Source organism: Panthera onca, chromosome B3 (assembly GCF_046562875.1).
Source record: "Panthera onca isolate mPanOnc1 chromosome B3, mPanOnc1 haplotype 2, whole genome shotgun sequence".
Lineage (NCBI taxonomy): Eukaryota > Metazoa > Chordata > Mammalia > Carnivora > Felidae > Panthera > Panthera onca.
The window spans coordinates 26,826,233-26,852,043 of record NC_138344.1 but is presented as its reverse complement, the minus strand read 5'-3'; the positions used below and the strand labels follow the sequence as shown (position 1 = coordinate 26,852,043).

At 36.8% G+C, this 25,811-nt stretch overlaps 1 protein-coding gene across 2 annotated transcripts in view; it reads right to left on the bottom strand.

Moving 5' to 3' along the window:
- The window catches only part of GABRG3 (gamma-aminobutyric acid type A receptor subunit gamma3), a 736,855-nt gene that overhangs the window by 12,256 nt on the left and 698,788 nt on the right, over positions 1-25,811 (bottom strand). Inside the window, exons 7-9 of one of the 2 annotated variants that reach the window (XM_078448932.1) lie at positions 13,988-14,140; positions 4,019-4,215; positions 3,661-3,738 (exon numbers count right to left, since the gene is read on the bottom strand). In XM_078448932.1, coding sequence (XP_078305058.1) covers positions 3,661-3,738; positions 4,019-4,215; positions 13,988-14,140 — 428 coding nt within the window. The remainder of the gene's footprint in view (positions 1-3,660; positions 3,739-4,018; positions 4,216-13,987; positions 14,141-25,811) is intronic. The other variant, XM_078448933.1, reaches the window with a different exon arrangement.

The window sequence follows — 25,811 nt, the reverse complement described above, 5'->3', positions numbered from 1 at the left end:
AGTTATATACACATTTTTGACTGTGTGTGTGGGGGGGGGGGGAAGAAAGGGCAGCATCCTTAATCCCTGCATTATTCTAGGTTCAACTTATTTTTTAAGGGTCAACTGATTTTTACCCAAAACTATTGTTTCAAGGAAACAGTGTACATCTTTTCTTCTACTTCTGGATTTTAGTTTGATTGAATATGCTCATAGCTATGTGGAGCCGAAAACCAGAGAAAAGCAGGTAAAAGCGTATAGCACTCAGTGTCCCTATTGGTAAGCTTTGGGGCATCTTTTTAATTCAGAAGTATTTGTGTGTGAGGTCCAACCCAAAGTGAGACATCCCAGACCACATGTTCACTAAGCATTGCCTACTCCACACATACCAATGACCAGTCAGGAGCATCATGGAGAACCTTCTACCTTTTTCCACACCTTTGGGCAATGATAGAAATGAAAGCCTTGTTGTTCCATAGGCTCTACTGTGGACACATCTCCTCAAGGTTAATAGTTCTTAAACCTGAGTGGGTATAAAAATCCGTGGGGGCGGGGGGGGGGTGGTTGCAGAAAAACAAAAAGTTGATTCCTTCTGTACTTCAGTGCATTTGAGGAATCTGTATCTTTTTGGCAAGATTCAATTGGAAAAATCTGCCTTTTTAAAGTAATTGCATATGTGTTTTGACAGTGTTCAGCCAGATATTCATCCTTTCATTTCATCAACACTTTGTCCCTGTGTAGTGACATACAGATGAGAAGGAGGGCCATTACTGGCAGGACAGGCCCAAAGGAAGATGTTGACTCAGAATGGGCATCAGAAGGCTCTGAAAGGATGGGGACAGCCCCTTAGAGATCTAAAGGGTGATCAAGGAGCTACAGGCAAATAAGCAGCCGGGTTTCTGGAGGCAAGGAAACCCTATTCACGTCTACATTTAACAAACTAAAAACTCATGATTACTGAAACATAAATAAACCTGATCTAATAATTGAAGGCTTTTAATAAATAAATAAATAAATAAATATGGAATAAAATCAATTGCATCTTATAATATTGAAGATATTATTATTCTATTATTGAAGATATTATTAACAGCCATATGTTAAACTGCTTACATACTTTTTAAAATGTATATCTCTCACCTATCATAAAAATTTCAAACTGGGCTCAAAATGGAGATTTTAATTAATGCATCTCCAAGGTCACCTACAGCCTGACTCACTCCTGCTTTGCCTGCATGTATGATGCAGTCCCTTGACTTCCCTGGAAACCTGTGCTTCCTGGGTGGCAGGTTCTACTGCACATATGAAGTGGTTAGCTTTGCATTTTACAGGTTAGGAAACTGAGGCACAGAGATGTTCGAACAGCTTGCCCCAAAGTGCATGCATGATTGTTAGTGGGGCCTGCCTCATTGCTCAGAGACTGATCATCTCTGCAGATGTTGGTGATAGAGGGTCCCTTAACTAGCCTAACCCTGTGGATCTTTCAACATAGAATTGAATACATTGACAATTTTCATGAAAAGTTTGAAAATTCCCTTTTTTTCAAAAAAAATTAAGTTTATTTATTTTGAAGGAGAGAGAGAGAGAGAGAGAGCACAAGCAGGGTAGAGGGAGAGAGAGTGAAACAATCCCAAGCAGGCTCTGCACTGTTCACACACAGCCTGACACAGGATTTGAGCTCAGGAACCATGAGACCGTGACCTGAGCCAAAGGCAGAGGCTTAATGGGCTGGACCACCCAGGCACCCTGGAAAATTCCCTTTTTCTTTGGCTATTTTATGAACTTTTGTTTAAGATCTCTCTGTGTCTTCTCACCTGGCCTGGAGCCCTTTCTCTCTGAGTTGTTTTTCTACATACTTTCTTCAAGGTCATTACACTTTTCCTCTTAAAAACGAAAGAAAACAATTCTGATTTTGTGAAAATTTATTATTATTATTATTATTATTATTATTTGCTATGTAAAATATTCTTTTTTTGGCAATATCTTTTGTATACAAAAGGTGTCAATATTTCTTCTTCCACTCCCAGCCCCCTGGCTGTGTGTGATAATGTGGTTTCTAGGCCTCACGATATGTGTTCTGACTTGTCTTTGTTTACAGCATCCCCATTCCCAACTCTTTCCATTACTTTTCAGTCTGTTGCTATTTGGAAGCATTTGCTGGCAAATCTGTAGTTCTCTGTGGCTTCCCACAGCTATAAAAGTGGCTTCAGCACTCACCTCTGTCAGAACTAAAATGATACACTTTCAGAGTATAGATAACCAAGCAGTCACTTTTAAAAAACATGTTGAAAGGCACTAAACATAAATTACTGATCAGCAGTTAGAAAACCATGTATGGTATATAGGTGGGCATAAAGCATTCAGTGTAATTAGTGAATTGATATGTATAAAGGAATACAAGTAGTTATATATAAATTTTGTTATATGATAAAAGGGTAGCTCACATCAGTAATTTTAAGACATTTCTCTATTTTTCAAAAGTTAGATTCTTACTTCAAGCCATATACTAAAAATTCAGATGCATTACTAATTAAATTTAATAATATTATAAATTGTTGAACCTTCATCAATATTTATAGGGCTTAATTTCTCCGTATTTCAGCTTCCTTGTTAGTAGAATGGGTGAGGTTAAATGAACTCACACATGAAAGCACTTACAACATAGGGTCAAACAGAGTAAGTGCTCAAAAGAAAGTGACGGGAGTTAGATCATTCTGAGGGTAGGGAGGACCTTCCCAAAAAGGACACAAGAGGCAGAGACCACAAAAGGAAAGACTGATAGATTTGGCAACAGGAGACTTAATACATGTGGAGAAAAGCACAAGAAACAACAGTGACAGCATGGCCATAAAACTGGAATAAAACTACTTAAAAAACATATTAATATGCTTAATTATTCTGTATGCAAGTATATAAATTTTGTTATATAAAATATAATATACATAATATATGATATAAGTAACTGGCAGATAGTTACTTTTAACTTTAAAAAAGTTAAGACATAAATAAGTTATAAATGTTATATAAAAAACTTACATAAAAGAAGACATAAAAAGCAATTCACAGTAATAGAAATGCGAGTAAAAAATAAACAAGTGAAATATATTCAACTTTGTCAGTAATCAAAGAAATGATAAAGGAACATTTTGCAGGAGCCATTTTTCTGTTTGTCTATCAAACCTAATGCAAGGAGAGTTCTGGGAGGTGGGTGTCCCACACTGCTAATGGAGCCAAGCAACTCTTCTGACCCAGCCATTTTGCTTCTAGGAAATTATATTAATAGTCACAGGTATATACAAAACTGCAATGATAAGAATATATATAAAAGTGAAACGGTGTGTATTAGCCCCGTTTCCAGCCACAACTATCTGTGCGTCAATCATTGCATATAATTCAATCATTAAAATGATCCTATAAAATAATATTATAACGCAGAAACTTATTCATAACATATTTTTGAGTTACAAAACAGAAATATGTATGTATATGCTGATCCCTGGGTAGAAGGATTATGATTATTTTGTTCATTTTCCAAATTTTCTAAGTTGGATATTTAAAAAAAAGTATACACACTTTTGAAAGGAGTATGTGCAACACTCATTGTTCTTCAATATATGCATACATAAACAATAACATATCATTTAATCTTAATTTAGTAAGAGTTCTCAGGAATATTTGCACCTTCAATGCTATACATACGGAGGGGGCTTGTAGGCTTATTCGCTCATGAATCCATCTTGAGGAATCTGGATGCAATAACTACAAGAAAACCAGAAAAAAAACAATTAGAAAACTGTGGAAATCTGCATTACAGATCACCTTAGTTAAGAGAAATCATTCATGTGTGATTACATCAATCCATGTCACTGGTAGGTAAAGTTGAAGAGGTACTTTATGGTTATATTCATATCTTCAGAATATTTGTCTTTTTTTAATGTCTTGTTGAATTAGCTATTTATATAACAGTGTAGAAGAGAATCATTTATTGCAAACTATCCTTCCCCTACCTTTCCAGAAAATCTTTGCTACTGGAACTTACCGATGTTTTCTTCTTAGTGGTAGTTGGTTTTCTACAACTTGAATAGTAGTTGAGGGTGGCATACTCCATCAGAGCAGCAAAGACAAATAAGAAGCAAACAGTCACAAAGAGGTCCATGGCTGTCACATAGGACACACGGGGCAAGGAATTCCTGGCAATGGTGCTAAGCGTGGTCATGGTCAGCACTGTGGTGATGCCTGTACAGGGGATAGTTATCAAGTTGTAAAAGGAATCACACAAAATTCCTCCACTCCAACAGTGTTTTATTTTTAGGTAAATCCTTGTTGACATTGGATAAATGTAATAATACTTTATTTTTAATGTTTATGCAATTTTGCAAGCAACATTTCCATAGAGCTTTTATCATAGTCTTCACAAAAACATTAAACTACCTGAATTAAGTCAACACCTTTCAATTTATTCAGAAATTTTCAAATTGTCTCATATTTTCTCTTTTAGATATTTTTTAAGTGATACAGTTTGCAGTCCCCCATTTTCTCTGTTCCACATCTCACACTAGTCTTTTGCCAAATAAACCATTTCCTTTCTTGCTTTTTCTTTATGCAATTTGTGAACTCCCACCCTTCTTGAAGACCAAGATGAAGTACCACTCTTTCTGAGGTCCTATTGCATGTACTTCAGAGTTGATAATGTGAATCTGCACTACCTTGTGCCTTCTATGTACCTCATTTCTACATAGCATAGATAATTGCATATGTCTTTATGGTTTTTGCATGTCTGTCTCCCTGAATAAATTGTGTGATCATTACAAGCAAAACTGTATCTTGCTCATCTTTGTTTACCTGTTAACAAGAATTGTGCCTAACACATTTTAGGCATTCGAATGGAATGCGTTGATTCATTGATCAATTAGTTAATTCATAATACTTAGTGTTGGTCTGACTTTGATTATTTCAATACTTAGTGAGTCAATTCTAAAGATTCAGAGACTGTGGAAAAGATTTAGAAAAGAGACACCCATGTGATGGATGGTATAAAAGGAAAAAGAAATGAAAAGAGGATGAAGGCTATGAAACATGAAAAAGAATGAAATGACTGGATGATCATTATGCAAAACAAGTTAAGGCTAATTCCACCCTAGATGAGCTCCTGAGAAATCAGAACCGGCTAGAGCTGTTGGACACGCAGGTTAGTGACATGGATCCTGGAATCACAGGAATATGGACATTAACACTCACTACCTGTGTGGCTGAATGAGAGTACTATAAAATATCTGCCAGGCAGTAATACTCAGTGATTAGGTAGACATGATAGATAAATGCACATTAGTTCCCACCTTAACTGTAGCATCATAGCTCCTGTGTAGTGAATGCCTCCCTTACTTCCTCAGGGAGGGTAGCCAGGGCCATTTGGAGGATGAGGCTAACAGCACAGGGTGGACAAGTTAACCATGTGTAAAAGATATTGACCTGGAAGTCAAATCCCCCTGCCTTGCTCTAAGCCTTCTCAGCATTTGGTCATGTAAAGTCACTTACTTTCTTTGAATCTGTTTCTTTAATCAGTACGGTGAAAATGGAATGCCTCCTTACTGTAGGTGGGAAAGTAGCCATGCTTCATGTAAAAATGGTGTGTAAACTTGGGGCAACTGGGGGGCTCAGGCAGATTGGTTAAGCATCTGACTTTGGCTCAGGTCATGATCTCATGGTTCATGAGTTTGAGCCCTACATCTGGCTCTCTGCTGTCAGCACAGAGTGTGCCTGGGATCCTCTGTCCCCCGATCTCTCTCCGCTCTCCCCTACTTGTGCTATCCCTCTCTCTCAAAAATAAATAAATATTTTAAAAAATGCTATGTAAACTTGAAAAGTCTACACTGATGGCAGGTATATTTTTATACAAAAAAAAAGATTTTGTAATGAATATCCAATTTAACTTTATTTTTTTTTCAATATATAAAATTTATTGTCAAATTGGTTTCCATACAACACCCAGTGCTCATCCCAAAAGGTGCCCTCCTCAATACCCATCACCCACCCCTCCCCTCCCTCCCACCCCCCATTAACCCTCAGTTTGTTCTCAGTTTTTAACAGTCTCTTATGCTTTGGCTCTCTCCCACTCTAACCTCTTTTTTTTTTTTTTTCCTTCCCCTCTCCCATGGGTTTCTGTTAAGTTTCTCAGGATCCACATAAGAGTGAAACCATATGGTATCTGTCTTTCTATGTATGGCTTATTTCACTTAGCACCACACGCTCCAGTTCCATCCACGTTGCTACAAAAGGCCATATTTCATTCTTTCTCATTGCCACGTAGTACTCCATTGTGTATATAAACCACAATTTCTTTATCCATTCATCAGTTGATGGACATTTAGGCTCTTTCCATAATTTGGCTATTGTTGAGAGTGCTGCTATAAACATCGGGGTACAAGTGCCCCTCTGCATCAGTACTCCTGTATCGATTGGGTAAATTCCTAGCAGTGCTATTGCTGGGTCACAGGGTAGGTCTATTTTTAATTTTCTGAGGAACCTCCACACTGCTTTCCAGAGTGGCTGCACCAATTTGCGTTCCCACCAAGAGTGAAAGAGGGTTCCCATTTCTCCACATCCTCTCCAGCATCTATAGTCTCCTGATTGTTCATTTTGGCCACTCCGACTGGCGTGAGGTGATATGTGAGTGTGGTTTTGATTTGTATTTCCCTGATAAGGAGCGACGTGGAACATCTTTTCCTGTGCCTGTTGGCCATCCAGATGTCTTCTTTAGAGAAGTGTCTATTCATGTTTTCTGCCCATTTCTTCACTGGGTTATTTGTTTTTCGGGTGTGGAATTTGGTGAGCTCTTTATAGATTTTGGATACTAGCCCTTTGTCCGATATGTCTTTTGCAAATATCTTTTCCCATTCTGTTGGTTGCCTTTTCGTTTTGTTGGTTGTTTCCTTTGCTGTGCAGAAGCTTTTTATCTTCATAAGGTCCCAGTAATTCACTTTTGCTTTTAATTCCCTTGCCTTTGGGGATGTGTCGAGTAAGAGATTGCTATGGCTGAGGTCAGAGAGGTCTTTTCCTGCTTTCTCCTCTAGGGTTTGGATGGTTTCCTGTCTCACATTCAGGTCCTTTATCCATTTTGAGTTTGTTTTTGTGAATGGTGTGAGAAAGTGGTCTAGTTTCAACCTTCTGCATGTTGCTGTCCAGTTCTCCCAGCACCATTTGTTAAAGAGACTGTCTTTTTTCCATTGGATGTTCTTTCCTGCTTTGTCAAAGATGAGTTGGCTATACATTTGTGGGTCTAGTTCTGGGGTTTCTATTCTATTACATTGGTCTATGTGTCTGTTTTTGTGGCAAAACCATGCTGTCTTAATGATGACAGCTTTGTAGTAGAGGGTAAAGTCTGGGATTGTGATGCCTCCTGCTTTGGTCTTCTTCTTCAAAATTACTTTGGCTACTTGGGGCCTTTTGTGGTTCCATATGAATTTTAGGATGGCTTGTTCTAGTTTTGAGAAGAATGCTGGTGCAATTTTGATTGGCATTGCGTTGAATGTGTAGATAGCTTTGGGTAGTATTGACATTTTGACAATATTTATTCTTCCAATCCATGAGCACGGAATGTTTTTCCATTTCTTTATGTCTTCTTCAATTTCCTTCATAATCTTTCTATAGTTTTCAGCATACAGATCTTTTACATCTTTGGTTAGATTTATTCCTAGGTATTTTATACTTCTTGGTGCAATTGTGAATGGGATCAGTTTCTTTATTTGTCTTTCTGTTGCTTCATTGTTAATGTATAAGAATGCAACTGATTTCTGTACATTGATTTTGTATCCTGCAACTTTGCTGAATTCATGTATCAGTTCTAGTAGACTTTTGGTGGAGTCTGTCGGATTCTCCATGTATAATATCATGTCATCTGCAAAAAGCGAAAGCTTGACTTCATCTTTGCCAATTTTGATGCCTTTGATTTCCTTTTGTTGTCTGATTGCTGATGCTAGAACTTCCAACACTATATTAAACAACAGCGGTGAGAGTGGGCATCCCTGTCGTGTTCCTGATCTCAGGGAAAAAGCTCTCAGGTTTTCCCCGTTGAGGATGATGTTAGCTGTGGGCTTTTCATAAATGGCTTTTATGATCTTTAAGTATGTTCCTTCTATCCCGACTTTCTCAAGGGTTTTTATTAAGAAAGCGTGCTGGATTTTGTCAAAGGCCTTTTCTGCATCGATTGACAGGATCATATGGTTCTTCTCTTTTCTTTTATTAATGTGAGTATCACGTTGATTGATTTGCGAATGTTGAACCAGCCCTGCATCCCAGGAATGAATCCCACTTGATCATGGTGAATAATTCTTTTTATATGCTGTTGAATTCGATTTGCTAGTATCTTATTGAGAATTTTTGCATCCGTATTCATCAGGGATATTGGCCTGTAGTTCTCTTTTTTTTTTTACTGGGTCTCTGTCTGGTTTAGGAATCAAAGTAATACTGGCTTCGTAGAATGAGTCTGGAAGTTTTCCTTCCCTTTCTATTTCTTGGAATAGCTTGAGAAGGATAGGTATTATCTCTGCTTTAAATGTCTTGTAGAACTCCCCTGGGAAGCCATCTGGTCCTGGACTCTTATTTGTTGGGAGATTTTTGAGAACCAATTCAATTTCTTCCCTGGTTATGGGTCTGTTCAAGCTTTCTATTTCCTCCTGATTGAGTTTTGGAAGAGTGTGGGTGTTTAGGAATTTGTCCATTTCTTCCAGGTTGTCCAATTTGTTGGCATATAATTTTTCATAGTATTCCCTGATAATTGTTAGTATCTCTGAGGGATTGGTTGTAATAATCCCATTTTCATTCATGATATTATCTATTTGGGTCATCTCCCTTTTCTTTTTGAGAAGCCTGGCTAGAGGTTTGTCAACTTTGTTTATTTTTTCAAAAAACCAACTCTTGGTTTCGTTGATCTGCTCTACAGTTTTTTTAGATTCTATATTGTTTATTTCTGCTCTGATCTTTATTATTTCTTTCTTCTGCTGGGTTTAGGCTGTCTTTGCTGTTCTGTTTCTATTTCCTTTAGGTATGCTGTTCGATTTTGTATTTGGGAATTTTCTTGTTTCTTGAGATAGGCCTGGATTGCAATGTATTTTCGTCTCAGGACTGCCTTCGCTGCGTCCCGAAGGGTTTGGATTGTTGTATTTTCATTTTCGTTTGTTTCCATATATTTTTAAATTTCTTCTCTAATTGCCTGGTTGACCCACTCATTCTTTAGTAGGGTGTTCTTTAACCTCCATGCTTTTGGAGGTTTCCCAGACTTTTTCCTGTGGTTGATTTCAAGCTTCATAGCATTGTGGTCTGAAAGTATACATGGTATAATTTCAATTCTTGTAAACTTATGAAGGGCTGTTTTGTGACCCAGTATATGATCTATCTTGGAGAATGTTCCATGTGCACTCGAGAAGAAAGTATATTCTGTTGCTTTGGGATGCAGAGTTCTAAATATATCTGTCAAGTCCATCTGATCCAATGTAGCATTCAGGGCCCTTGTTTCTTTATTGACCATGTGTCTAGATAATCTATCCATTTCTGTAAGTGGAGTGTTAAAGTCCCCTGCAATGACCACATTCTTATCAATAAGGTTGCTTATGTTTATGAGTAGTTGTTTTATATATTTGGGGGCTCCGGTATTCGGCGCATAGACATTTGTATTTGTTAGCTCTTCCTGATGGATAGACCCTGTAATTATTATATAATGCCCTTCTTCATCTCTTGTTACAGCCTTTAATTTAAAGGCTAGTTTGTCTGATATAAGTATGGCTACTCCAGCTTTCTTTTGGCTTCCAGTAGCATGATAAATAGTTCTCCATCCCCTCACTCTCAATCTAAAGGTGTCCTCAGATCTAAAATGAGTCTCTTGTAGACAGCAAATAGATGGGTCTTGTTTTTTTATCCATTCTGATACCCTATGTCTTTTGGTTGGCGCATTTAATCCATTTACATTCAGTGTTATTATAGAAAGATACGGGTTTAGAGTCATTGTGATGTCTGTATGTTTTATGCTTGTAGTGATGTCTCTGGTACTTTGTCTCACAGGATCCCCCTTAGGATCTCTTGTAGGGCTGGTTTAGTGGTGACAAATTCCTTCAGTTTTTGTTTGTTTGGGAAGACCTTTATCTCTGCTTCTATTCTAAATGACAGACTTGCTGGATAAAGGATTCTCGGCTTCATATTTTTTCTGTTTAGCACACTGAAGATCTCGTGCCAATCGTTTCTGGCCTGCCACGTTTGAAAAGAGAGATCAGTCACGAGTCTTATAGGTGTCCCTTTATATGTGAGGGCACGTTTATCCCTTGCTGCTTTCAGAATTTTCTCTTTATCCTTGTATTTTGCCAGTTTCACTATGATATGTCGTGCAGAAGATTGATTCAAGTTACGTCTGAAGGGAGTTCTCTGTGCCTCTTGGATTTCAATGCCTTTTTCCTTCCCCAGTTCAGGGAAGTTCTCAGCTATAATTTCTTCAAGTACCCCTTCAGCACCTTTCCCTCTCTCTTCCTCCTCTGGGATACCAATTATGCGTATATTATTTCTTTTTAGTGTATCACTTCGTTCTCTAATTTTCCCCTCATACTCCTGGATTTTTTTTATCTCTCTTTCTCTCAGCTTCCTCTTTTTCCATAACTTTATCTTCTAGTTCACCTATTCTCTCCTCTGCCTCTTCAATCCGAGCTGTCGTGGTTTCCATTTTGTTTTGCATTTCGTTTAAAGCATTTTTCAGCTCCTCGTGACTGTTCCTTAGTCCCTTGATCTCTGTAGCAAGAGATTCTCTGCTGTCCTGTATACTGTTTTCAAGCCCAGAGATTAATTTTATGACTATTATTCTAAATTCACTTTCTGTTATATTACTTAAATCCTTTTTGATCACTTCATTGGCTATTATTTCCTGGAGATTCTTCTGAGGGGAATTCTTCTGTTTGGTCATTTGGGATAGTCCCTGGAGTGGTGAGGACCTGCAGGGCACTTCCCCTGTGCTGTGGTGTATAAATGGAGTTGGTGGGCAGGGCCACATTCAGACCTGATGTCTGCCCCGAGCCCACCGCTGGGGCCACAGTAAGACTGGTGTGTGCCTTCTATTCCCCTCTCCTAGGGGCGGGATTCACTGTGGGGTGGCATGGCCCATCTGGGCTACTTGCACACTGCCAGGCTTGTGGTGCTGGGGATCTGGTGTATTAGCTGGGGCGGGTAGGCAAGGTGCATGGGGGCAGGAGGGGCAGGCTTAGCTAACTTCTCCTTAGGTGATCCACTTCAGGAGGGGCCCTGTGGCAGCGGGAGGGAGTCAGATCAGCTGCTTCTGCCGGAGGTTTGGCTCCGCAGAAGCACAGAGTTGGGTGTTTGCGTGGAGTGAGCAAGTTCCCTGGCAGGAACTGGTTCCCTTTGGGATATTGGCTGGGGGATGGGCGAGGGAGATGGCGCTGGTGAGTGCCTTTGTTCCCTGCCAACCTGAGCTCTATCTTCAGGGGGCTCAGCAACTCTCCCTCCCTTTATCCACCAGCCTTCCCGCTTTCGAGCAGAGCTGTTAACTTATGACCTCCCAGATGCTAAGTCGCGCTTGCTGTCGGAACACAGTCCGTCAGGCCCCTCCGCTTTTGCCAGCCAGACTTGGGGGCTCTGCTTGGCTGTCAGGCTGCCCCTCTGCCCCGGCTCCCTCCTGCCAGTCCGTGGAGCGTGCACCTCCTCCCCGCCCTTCCTACCCTCTTCCATGGGCCTCTCGCCTGCGCTTGGCTCCGGAGACTCCATTCTGCTAATCCTCTGGAGGTTTTCTGGGTTATTTAGGCAGGTGTAGGTGGAATCTAAGTGATCAGCAGGATGCGCGGTGAGCCCAGCGTCCTCCTACGCCGCCATCTTCCCAGCATTCTACCCCAATTTAACTTTAAAAAAAAATATGGTGACCATGTCATGCCTACAGAATATCTAGATAGTAATTTTTTCATTAAATTTGGGGATTTTTAACTTCATTTCTTCAAAAATTTTTATCTTATTTTATCTCATTTTGTAACATCAGTTACAGCTATGTTATACATCTTCATATTGTCCAACAGACCACTGGGATTTATGTTTTAAAAGCTTTTATCCCTGGCTTCTTCAGATTAGCTAAATTTTGTATGATGGTCTTCAATTATGCCTGACCTTTTTTTTCTGCTCTCTTGAATCTGCTCTTAAGCCCATTTAGTGAATTTTTCAATTCAACTATTATACATTTCATTCTAGAATTTACTTTTTAATATACTTTACTTGCTGAGATTATCCATCTGTTCATTCACTAACATTACATTTTCCTCTAAGTCCTTTAACATTGTTAAAATAGCTGCTTTAAAGCCCATGTCTGCTGACTCAAAATCAGAGATGTCTTTTTATATTGACTTTTTTTTTCTTGATCATGAGTCACATTTTCTTGCTTCTAAGAATGTCTAGTAATTTTTTATTATATACTCAATCTTGTGGATGATACCTTACAAAGATTATGAAGTATGCTATCCTTTTTAAAAGCATATTAAATGCTTTCTTTTGACAGATAGTAAATTTACTAATTGTTCTCCTTGATCTTCTCATGGCTTGATTTAAAATTTATTCAAAGCAGTCCTACAAGTGCCCCTTTAGTTTTAAGCACAGTCTTTCTGGTGTCTGAACTAAATATTCTGGTGTTAATGACATTTCTTCACTCTTCTGGAGTGTAAATATATTATCTTCCAGCATTATGTATTTCTAGTATCTCTAGCCCCTTAATGCCATAGTGGTAACTCTTTGACAGGACTTTCATAGTCTCAAATTGTGCAACCAATACTACATATTATATTGTTTTGAAGCTGATTTTTTTTTTAATTTTTTTTTTTAGCTTTTATTTATTTTTGAGACAGAGAGAGACAAAGCATGAATGGGGGAGGGTCAGAGAGAGGGAGACACAGAATCTGAAACAGGCTCTAGGCTCTGAGCTGTCAGCACAGAGTCCGACGCGGGGCTGGAACTCATGGACCGTGAGATCATGACCTGGGCTGAAGTCGGCCGCTTAACCGACTGAGCCACCCAGGCGCACCTTGAAGCTGATTTTTAAAGTCATGCTTACCTGGCACTTGTAATTGTGAGGTCATAACCCCAAGAACAATTACTAAATTTGTGTTGTAACTTGCTGGGTGATTTACCAATTTTATTATGTATTTTCTAGAAGTATGCAAAACTAACACTGGCAACAGATATTACAGGTTAGTTTTTTTTTTTTCCTCAACCAGTACTTTGTTGTTGAACAAACAGAATAAAATGAATACAGAAAAAGCAACATGTAAAGTGAGAGATTTTGCAAGGATTTTAAAATTGGGGCAGCTCCCTCTTTTTTCTGAAAGACATTTTTCTGGGAAAACAACTATATATTTAATATATATTACCTGTTTTCACAGGTCAAAATATTGAAAGTTAGGTAATATTCCTGTCATAAAGAAAAATTGATATAAAATGTTACACAATTCTAAAACCACTGAAATTTGATGTTTTATTAAGAGGACTTTTTTGGGGGGGTCAGAGGAAAATTCATGAAGACTTTGAGATTTAGTGTGTAGATTATAGCTGAAAAGAATGATCACTTTCTTGTTTGATGGTAAAGTTGCTATAGACAATCTCTTGTTATTGAGAGACTATTTAATGATATCATGTCTTCAGTCTTCAAAAGTGCATGAAAAGTTGTGTGTCCTTACACTGATGTAATGAGATTTTCAGGATGACAGATTCACAGGACATGACTACATTTTTATGATGACACCATCCTTAGAGTATCAATGATGCAATTGATTTGTTCTGAATCCCTAACCCCAACTGATTTTAAGTGGCACACATAGAATTCTATTGTCAGAAAGAAGAGTCTAATTTGACTACTTAAAGCAATCCAAGTACATTTGACTAAAGTCTTTTTCACTGGAAGTATTTTTATGAATACTTCTGTGATAATATTATACAAAATGGTGGAAGAGTTTTTTGTTTTTTATTTGTTTGTTTTTTAACTCACCTAATGCTGTTCTTGCTGGTGTAGCATCTTTTTTGATCCAAAATGACACCCAGGATAAAACCACAGTCAGTATACAGGGAATGTATGTTTGAATAGTGAAGTATCCCATTCTTCTACTCAATTCAAAATATATAGTCATGACAACATAATCACCTGTAATAAAGTATTGTCAAAAAGTAAAACAACTTTCTTTGGTTAAAAAATAATTCAGGGGCAATAATTTTGTTAAATATATGACTTGGATAAAAATATACAACTACAGTAATAAGTTGTGAAAAAAGGTCAAAATGCTGGTGTTCTTAAACTTAATCTTTATAAACTTTATTTTATCTATGGCTTTCAAGGCATTTTACTGGGAAAAGACACACAAACAAACATATTAATTGATAGAGGAGACAGACATGCGCATCTATTCTTTGACATATTATTACATAACGAGCTATTATTGATTGAGTCCATCTGTGTGTTGTGTGTTTAAAATCAGGGGTAATATGATAGAAGAAGATAGGATTCAGTAGGCAGAGAGGGAAAGATGAGGACCTGAGGCCCCCAGTTAGGGAAAAACATGTATTTGGAAAAATTCTGGGAGTGTCTGACCACAGGAAAAGCCCTCAGGCATAAAGCTCCTCTTAAGAATGTAACAGACCCCACCTACTTCCTCTCAGGTTTCCCTCAGGAATTTAAGGAAAGACCTAGGTGTGTCCATAGACACCCCCTCCCCCCACTGCTTTTAATGGAAATGAGCCAATACAGAATGGACAACCCAGCACCCAGAGTCATCCAGATGGTAAGGGCAGAACCTGAGAAGGAACAAGGGGAAAGGGAAGGGGAGGGGAGGGCTAACCAAAACCTTTTAAAGCAAGGACACTTGCCTAGTGTCGCAGGCATTCACTTTTGAATGTCCCCTTCCTGTAAAGAGAGCTTTCCTACTATTCTTACTTTCTAATCTTATATTCTAATAAACTTTTGCCTGCTGCTCATTTTGTGTCCACGTCTTAATTCTTCAAAGCAGCGAGAAAACAAATCCGGGTATTGTGGTTAAAAAAAAAATCCTGCAACAGTAACATAACAAAATCCATCCTCCAGTAGATCCATAGTCATTTTGTTTTTTTCAATAGTAACAGAGCTATACATAAGTTTTCATACATAAATTTGTGTAACAATTTTATATTTCTATTTTTATAGCATAATTTTAGCTTATCAATCTTGTACTTTATGTTTTACTCGATATTTTTAGGTTGATGTTATCCTTTCATGACTCCAGCAGTTAGGCTGTGCCAACCCAGAAAACAAAAAGAAGAAATCATTTTATGACTTTGCTTCCTCCTACTACAGCAAAGCTACACCATAAAAGAGTTGGGAGGAACATAGTTGTTACTAGAGATTCCATAAGATTCCTGGTGGATAAGGAGAAGTTGCATGCTTAATACATGAGACATTTTATTCCAAAATCATCTCTATTTTGTATCTTTTCTGCATAACCTCCTGCTGAGAGGATGTCTATCCCCCTCTTCCCATTTGACTTTCACTCTTCAACATACTGGATTGTCTTTCAGCACCTGAAATTCAGTGTCCAGACCTGAACTATCATATCCCCCACACCAGGCTGTTCTCTCATCTAAGCCAGGTCCTTCTCTCTATTCAAGGCACAAATCCAGAAACCACCTGTCACTTCTTTTCCCTTATTCAATTCCTGCATTGTTCTCAATTCTTTTCCCCGCGAGTACCAGATTCTCTCATAGTCCCTGGCCTATCGCCTAACAACCAGTCCTTTTACACTCCAGACCATTCTATGTCCTACCATCAAAAGGATCATTATAAAACACAAATATCATTATATCCCCTTCCTTATAATCCTTCACCATCATCTTGCTACCTTTTTATTATTGTCATGACTTTAGTATGGTCTCTACTATTCTGCATGTAATACTCATTTCCCTATAGTCTCTGCACTCTGGAAATCAGATTCTCCCCAGGTGCTCAGACATACCAAGATTTTTCTCCATGGGTCACTAAGTTTCTTCTCATCTACCTAGGATGCTCTTCTTTTCTTTTCCCCTGCATCCCAGTAGTTCCACTCACCTTCAAATCTCAGCTTAGAAATCATTTAGTTCATCACGAAGTCCTCACTGAGCCTCTCCTGACAACTGTTATTCATTCATTTCTATAATTACTAGTATATTTTTCCAGACTAAAAAACTGGTTGGGTTATAGAATATATAATTTTTTTAACCAGCGTTACTTAATGATAAACAATTGATTAGTGTTTATTTATTGAAAAGATCATAATGAAATTTCCATTTTTAGTTTAAAAGATTGACAAGGAGACTATATTGAGCCCATATAAAAACTGCCTTTCAATAATTAGAATTCTTTTTGTAGTGTTCTGTTGTAGCAATATTCGGGATGGTTGATAGAAACATCAATGTTGAGATCATTTTCTGAGAAACATTTAAAATTTTAAGCAAATTAGCATTTCAATGCGAAGGAATCAGAATGATTAACCTGGAGCACTCAAAGGACACAAAGATATATTTCTAATATGAATGCCAAATTACATAATTTCCTGGGGAAATATCATTGAATTATGTGCAATATTTAAATAACTTTTAACCTTTACATAAAATTTCAGTTAAAAACCAAAGAGAAAACAAACAGTAGACAGAAAAAACAAACATAATAAATCACTCTAGTAGTTATGAACATAACCCCAATGGAATATCCAAACAGTTGAATAGTTTCTTCAGCCACCATTGTAGGTTCCTGAGAAAGATAAAGAGGGACAATTCCAGAGCAGATACACAATTCATTTTAGCAAATATCTCTGCTTTCCCCCAACCTAAGGTAAATGGACTGTATACACCTATGCTCAACATATACCTTTGACTAACTCAGAGATCTGCTGAATGTCCCATCATCAGGTATGAAAGTGAGATGGAATGTCAGGGACTCATTCTGGAGCCTGAGTCTATAAGTTAATTGGCTCTTGGTGAGGTTTTGGGACACACTCCAAAATGCAGTTCCAGGGAACTTCATGGTTCCAAATTTCCAGCTTCCATAGGATACAAATGGCTGGGGAAGAGAAACAGGAGGAATTGTGGGTTCTAGGCCCACTGCCCCTCACAAGAAGACCAACACATAGCCATTATACCACTCATCCTAAACTGGAAGGAAAAAGCCATGGGATCCTAATTTCTAGTTACATCACATATTTCTGTATACACTTAATTTGTTTATGTAGGCCTGAGGTATAATATGTCCTCAGAGGAGGTGAAAGCCCTTCCCTATATCTGTAAATAAGTGGCTGAAAAGTTTCTCAGACAGGTCAAGTACATGAGTAAATTATATTTGTCATTAGTTTTAGGGTTCTTAATTGAAGAATGATGTTCCTTCTATCTGCTCCCTTTCTGCAAGTGTACATATATCCACACATATACATCCACATGCATAGACACTCACACACACCCATGGACCCGGTCTACTCCAACTTGGGTGTGAAGTCTCAGGTCCTACTTCATGCTCCTTGGAAGCTTTCTTTCCCTCTCTGTGATGTTTAATCATGCACCATGATCAATGTGCAGCTTTCCTAATGCAGTTTACAAACTGGACCAGAATGGTTTTGATTTTATGTGATCAATTCTTTTCAAACAAAGGTACCTGGAGCCTTGGTTGACTCTTATGGCAATAATAAGGATCTAGCAACCACAGAGATCTCCATAGTCTACCCTGGAATGTGCCTGGTGCCCACTTTCTGGGGGAAAAATGGCATAGAAATAGTTGGGGAGAGAATGAGAAACTTCTCTGATCCATCAAGGTAAAAAGTCATCTTGGGCCCAGTGGATTTAAAAGAAAAAAAAATGGCTCTTTTTGCCAATAGTTCATTTTTGTGATTTTCTTTCCCTGAGCCAATGTAAGGAAAAATATATGAAATCATTGATTACTTTTTGAGACAGCATGTGTAGTACTACTTTTTAGCACAATGGCACAGAGTAGGCAGTCAATACACATTTAAGAAATAAACATTTATTAAACTAATACTATGTTTTATGAATTTGGAAGTACAAAGATTAATAACATGCAGAAAGTTCCTTCAAGGCTGAAGACTAGGCACATCTTCCATAATTTACCCCAACATTGTTCCCAGAGAGAACTATTATAAATCAGTACTTATTCCATGTCATAGATAACCTTATTTATTTATTACTCCTTAGGCAACAAAACTTCCTTTGAATCTCTTTTAAATATCATTGTTATTTCTCCAGACTTACTCTCCTTCTGATGGCCTTGCCTTCTCTCTGCCTTACAGTGGTATTTTCTCTTGGTCTCCTTTCAAAATATCCTAAGTTAATACCTCTTAAAAGTCAGCTAAGGTATGGTAATCAGCAAGCAATGTTATGTATAAAAGAAGCCTAATCTTCTCCATTTTAATCTTCAAGTTTGCCCTGGGAAAACTTACCTTATTCTTTTGCTTTTGACATTTGTACATGAAAATAAATTCTTGATTTTAAGGAATTAAATTTATCAACCTTTTATTTTATTGTTAGTGCTGTTGTCTTATCCTTGAGAATCTGTTTCCTAACCTAAGATCATAAAAATATTGTACTGTTTTTGTCTACAAGTTTTATTTTTATTTTTATATGTAGTTGATCGTTCTTCAAATTGAAAATTTTAAATTCCATGATCAGTTGTCATAATATCATTTGTTGCTACCCTCATTCATCTTCAGTGCCACCTCACATATCCTTATAAGTATGGATCTGTTTTATTCATGCATCCAGATATGTATGGATCTGTTCCTGCATGTCAATTCCTGCACAATTACCATACTATCTTAATCATTAAAACTGGAAGACCCACCCTAAAATGACCTCAAATTAATCACACATTTGTACAGTTCTCTCAGTTTGAGTGTGGGAAGAACCTGTGATTTTGTTTTAGCCAATAGAATGTAACTTCCTTGATCAGATTACTTTATATAGTACAGGTGAATGGATATTGAGATCTGTTGATTTCAAGCAAATCCAAAGAGAGACTGTGGATGGGCCTAACTCAATCAGGTGAAAACCCTTTGAAGGACTGGGACTTTCCTGAAGAGAGATTCTTCTTTTAGTCTTGTAGCTCTATGGCTACAAATGATAAATGCTGCCAACAACTTAATAAGTTTAGAAGTAGATTCTTCCTTAGTCAAGCCTCGAGATGAGAATAACCCAATTGTAAGCTATGACAGCTTAAATAGAGGACACAGCTAAGGCAAATCCATGCTTTTTACTCACATAAACTGTTGAATTATAAATGAACATTTTGTTTTAAGTCACTAAATTTGTGGTAATCTGTTAGACAGAAATGAAAAATTAAGGGGGAGTGACATCAACAAGATGGCCAAATAAGATGTTCCTCAAACATATTCGCTCTCAACAACACTCATTTGGCATCCAGCCACCTTTGTGTCTTTGTGGGAGCTGTGGGATCCAGGTAGGAGACTGTGAAATCCTGGTGCTATTCAAGAATGAAGACAGCCATTTTGAAAAAAAAACAGACTTTTACCAAGGCAACTGACTCATCGAACCTAAAAACAGCTCTGTTTGATTCAGAACTCATCCATAGCCACACTTGTCTTTTGTTCTGTTGCTATCACCATCTGCCAAGGGACTCATGAAAAGTTAACACCTACTATGCATTAGGTAATAGGCATACAGAACTCGATCCAGCTGTGGACCAAGAAATGGCTTATGAACTATCTCCAGCCCCTGTTGGTCACTATCTGGGAGTCTCTGAAGAACACTGATTTAGACATTTACCCACAGATGAGAGGCCTTTGTGGAAGTCCAGGAGTCAAACGGAGATGTTGAAGCACACTGCTAGAGAAAAAAAAAAAATCCAAGACTGGACACATTGAAGAGGGAAAGAGAAACAGTTTGACTTTAGTCATATCACCCACCCCCAAAGTAGCACAGCTCAGTTCCAAGAGAAATCTTGGTCTGTGATTTCTCCCACAGGGAAAGTGAGAAAGTGTGAGTACCTGACTTCTCCAGCTGTGTGGGATGGTGCTTATGAGGTCCATTTCTCTCTCCTCTCACACAGAGTGCTTAGTCCTGCGCTGCATGCCTGGAGGGTGGTAAGCACTGAGAGAATAGCAGCCAGGGATTGGAATGGGATATAATAAAGGGACACAGATTATACTAACAATCTCATGGACTCCATCAGGAGGTATGCCTGCAAGTGGCCAGGAAACCTCATCTCTGGACCTCCCTAACTGGCCAACAGGTACCTCTAGTGCTCTGTATGCCACTCCTTTCCCCAACAGTGGCTGGTTCCCTATGTGCATTCTCAGTTGTGGTAATGGCAATCTTTAGCAAATGGCTAGTGAGCACACACAGAAAGCTGGCTCAAATCTGTGGGCCTGGGAGAAACTACACACTTGAGGACTCAGCACAGCTCTAGGTAATGAAAAAGAGAGTCTGTGAGCACCCACTATGGCTTTTCAGGATTGTGAGAAAGCATATAAATTTAAATATTATGCTACAAGAGGGAGCAGACATACCCATGGAAAAAGTCTGAGAAAGACTCAGAATCCCTCAGGCTGATGGAAGCTATTTCTCTCCCAAAGTCAGCACATAAAGACTGGAGGAAGTGAGTGCTACTTCAAATGCAAAGACAACAGTGCAAGACTTCAAGGAATATAAAAAAAAATTAAGGAAACATGATCCCGATAAAGAACACAATAATTTTGCAAAAACCAACCCCAAACACCAAGATCTATGATTTACCAAAGAAAGAATTCAAAAGAGCTATTTTAAGGAAGCTCATTGAACTACAAAACAACCATAACAACAATTTAATGAAATCAAGAAAACAAGACACATGCACACAAATTTAGAATTTTAACAAAGAGATAGAAATTACAGAAAAGAACCAAGCAGAAATTCTGGAGCTGAAGGATAAAATGAAAGAAGTTAAAAAAAAAAAAAAAGAAAAAGAAAAGAGGCAATAGAAATCATCAACAGCAGACTTGAAAAAGAAAAAGAAGGAATCTGTAAAATAGAACAGGATTTTGAAATTATTCAGTTAAAAAAGAATAAAAGAAGAATAAAAAAGACTGAAGAAATCTATGTGGTGTAGAGAATATTACTAATAGAAACAATTTGCCAGTTATCAGAGTCCCAAAAGGAAAACAGAGGCAAATGGAGATAACAAACTAAATCAAATAGATAATGACTGAGAACTTTCCAAATCTGGGGAAGATTTGGACATTCAAGATCATGAAGCTAATAGGTAACCCCAACATTTCAATCTAAAACAATCTTCTTCAAAATACATTTTAATAAAACTGATTAAAATAAAAGACAAATACAGAACATTAAAAGAAAAAAATCTAATACAAGGGAACCACCATGAGGCTATCAGCATATTTCTTAGAAACCTTGGAGGCCAGAGAGAGAGTGGAATGATATATCCAAAGTACTTAAGGAAAAAAAAACAAAAACCTGGCAATCAAGAATACTTTATCTTGCAAGTTGTCCTACAGAAATTAAGGCAAGATAAAGACTTTTACAGAAAAACAAAAGCTGAAGGAGTTCATCACCTTAAAAGAAATGCTGAAAGGATTTCAAGTTGAAAAAAAGGAAGCTAATTAGTAACATAAAAAACATAAAAATATACAACACATTGGTAAAGGTAAGTACATAGTCAAATTCAGAATACTCTAATACTGTAATATGGTAAGGTGTTAACCACTTCAGTATAAAGGTTAAGGTAAAAACAAGTGTTAAAAAATAATTATAGTTATAATAATTTCTTAATGGGTACAAGAAATAAGAGGCAAATTCTGACACAAAAATATAAAAGGAGGGAAACTATTAGCATTTTAAAAATGCAATAGAAGTTAGTGCAAAATAGATTGTTATGATTATATGATATTTTATTTAAGCCTCATGGTAACCATAAGGAAAAAAGCTACAGTAGATATACAAAAAATAAAGAGAAGGGAATGAAAGCATACCACAATGGGAAGTCATCAATTCAAAAAGGAAGACAGCAAGAGAGAGAAAGGAATAAGGGAATTATGAAACAGTCAGAAACAATTAATAAGATGGCATAAGTAAGTCCATACTTATCAATAATTATCTTAAATGTAAGAATAAATTCTCCAATTAAAAGACGTAGAGTGGCTGAATAGATTAAAAAGAAGATCCAACTGTATGCTGCCTATAGAAGACTTCAGCTTTAAAGACACACATAGGCTCAAAGTGAAGGGATATAAAAAGATATTCCATGCAAGTGGAAACTAAAAAATTGCAAGATTAGATGTACTTATGTCAGACACAATAGACTTTAAGTCAAAAGTTGTAACAAGAGTCTTTTTTTTTTGTTAAATAAAATTCTATTTTTTTCAATATATGAAATTTATTGTAAAATTGGTTTCCATACAACACCGAGTGCTCATCCCCAAAGGTGCCCTCCAAAATACCCATCACCCACCCTCCCCTCTCCCCCACCCCCCATCAACCCTCAGTTTGTTCTCAGTTTTTAAGAGTCTCTTATGCTTTGGCTCTCTCCCACTCTACACTCTTTTTTTTTCCTTCCCCTCCCCCATGGGTTTCTGTTAAGTTTCTCAGGATCCACATAAGAGTGAAAACATATGGTATCTGTCTTTCTCGTAACAAGAGTCAAAGAAGGTCATTATGTAACGTCAAAGGAGTCAGTTCATCAAGAGGATGTCATAATTGTAAATATAAAAACACCCAACATTGAAGCACCTAAATATAATAAGCAATTACTAACCAAATAAGACAGAAACAGACAACAGTACATAGTAGGGGGCTTCAATACCCCACTTGCAACAATGAGGAGATAATTCAGATGGAGACTCAATAAGGAAATGTTGGATTTCAACTATATCTAAGATGAAATGGACCTAACAGACATATTCAGAACATTCCATCCAACAGCAGCAGGGATACACATTCTTTTGAAGTGCACAGAGAACATTTTCCAAGACAGATCATATATTTGGTCACAAAACAAGTCTTAACAAATTTAAAAAGATCAAAATCATACCAACTCTTTTTTTTTTTTTTTTTTTACAATAGTATGAAACTACAAGTCAGCAATAGGAAAAAAAAAACGGGACAATTTGCAAACATGTGAGAATTAAACACCATGTTTCTGAACAACCAGTGAGTCAAAGAAGAAATCAAACAGAAATAAAAACAATTTTTGAAACAAATAAAAATGAAAACATAACATACCAAAACCCATAGGACGTAGCGAAGCCAGTTCTAAGATGGAACTTTATAGTGACAAATGTCTATGTTAAGAAAAAAGAAAGATCTCAAATAACCAAATTAACTTTTAGATCTCAAAGAACTGAGAAAAGAAGATCAAACAGCCCAGAGTTATCAGGAGGAAGAAAATAACAAAAATCAGTTCATGTTAAATGAAATAAAGACCAGAAAGACAATAAAAAATCTGTGAAACTAAGCTATTTGTGTAAAAATAAAGCAAATTGACAAATCTTTAGCTAGACTAAGAAAAGAAAAAGAAAAAAAAAAGAGATGCCCCAGATAAATAAAATCAGAAATGAAACACCTGAGATTGCAACTGATACTACATTAATACAAAGCATTAAGAGACTAATATGAACAATTATATTCCAACAAACTGGATAAGCTAGAAGAAATTGATAAATTTCTAGAAACATACCTTCCAAGATTGAACCATGAGGAAAGAAAAAATCTGAAAAGACCAATAATGAGTAAGGAGAATGGATCAGCAATGAAAAAATCTCTCAACAAAGAAAATTATTGAATGGTTTCCATGGTGAATTCGATCAAACATTTACAAATGAATTAACACTAATTCTTGTCAAACCCTTCCACAAAAATGAAGAGAAAGGAATACTCCTAAACTAATTTTAGGAAACCAGCATTACTATGATTCCAAAGCTGGATAAGGACACTACAAGAAACCTACAGGCTTCTATTCCCAATGTGTATAGATGCAAATATTATCAACAAAATAATAGCACCAAATTCAACACACATTGAAATAATAATATACCATGATCAAGTAGGATTCATTCCTGAGATGGAAGGATGTTTCAACACATGCAAATCAATAAATGTGATACACCACATTACTAGAATAAAAGGTAAAAATCACAATCATCTGAATAGATGCAGAAAGAGCATTTGACAAAATGCAACATCCTTTCATAATAAAAATTCTCAAAAATTTAGTTATCAAAGGAATGGAGCTCAACATAAAAAAGGCCACACATACCAAGGAAAAGTTAACATTACACCCAATAGTAAAAGGTTGAAAGCTTTCCTCTAAGATTAGAAACAAAACATATGTGTCCACTCCCACCATTTCTATCCAATATAGTGGGAAGTCTTAGCCAGGGCAGTTAGGCAAGAAAAAGAAATAAAAAGCTTCCAAATTGTAAAGAAAGAAGTAATATTGTCTGCTTGCAATGTAATATAATCTTAGATATAGGAAATCCTAAAGAATCCACCAAAAAAAAAAAAACAAACTATCAAAGCTAATAAATTAATTCAGTTAAGTTGTAGCATATAAAATCAACACTCAAGAATGAGTTACATTTATATATACTAACAATAAAATATTCAAAGAAGAAATAAAGAAAACAATCTCAGTTATAATGGCATCAAAGACAATAAAATACTTATAAATAAATTTAAGCCAAGGAGTACACTAAAAACGATGAGATAATGATGGAAGAAATTGAAGACACAAATATATATATGTAAATAAATATATTAGGTGTTCATGGATTGGAGAAATTAGTATATCCAAAGCCATCTATAGCTTCAATGCCATTCCTATCAAAATGTCAATGGCATTTTTCACAGAAATAAAGGAAAATCCTAACATTCACAGAGAGCCACAAAAGACCCTCAACAGCCAAATCAATCCTGAGGAAGAACAAAGGTGGAGGCATCACACTTCCTGATTTTAAACTATAGTACAAAGCTATAGTAATCAAAACAGTAGAGTACTGGCATAAAAATATATACATAGATAAATGGAATGGAATTGAGAACCCAGAAATAAATGTCTACATATATGGTCAGCTAATACTTGACAAAGTCAAAAATATTCAGTAGGAGAAATTATCTCTTCAATAAATGAGAAAACAGGATAATCACATGCAAAATACTAAAATTGATCCCCTATCTTATACCATTCACAAAAGTTAACTCAAAGTGGTTCAAAACTTCATTGTCAGTGTCTTAGAATGTAAAACTCTTAGAAGAAAATATAGTGGAAAAATTCCTTAACATTAGTCTTGGCAAAAATTATTTTAGATATAATACCAAAGCACAAGCAACGAAAGCAAAATTAAACAGATGGACTATATCAAACTAAAAATCTTTTGCATAGCAAAAGAAATAATCAACAAAATGAAAAGACAACCAATGGAATGGAAGAAAATATTTGCAAACCCTACATATGATAACAGGTTAATATCCAAAATATACAAGGAACCCACGCAATGCAACAGAAAAATTTGATTAAAAATGGGCTGAGAACCAAAATAGATAATTTTCCAAAGAAGGTATACAAATGGCATACAGATACATGAAAAGATGTTCAATATCCCTAATGTCAGGGAAATGCAAATCAAAACCATAATAAGATATCACCCTATACTTTTAGAATAGCTAATATCAAGATGTCAAGAAATAAGTACTGAAGAAGATGTGGAAGATAGAGAACTCTTGTGCACTGTTGGTAGGAATATAGGTTGGTGAAGCCACTTGGAAAATAGTATAGAGGATCCTCAAAAAATTAAAAAGAG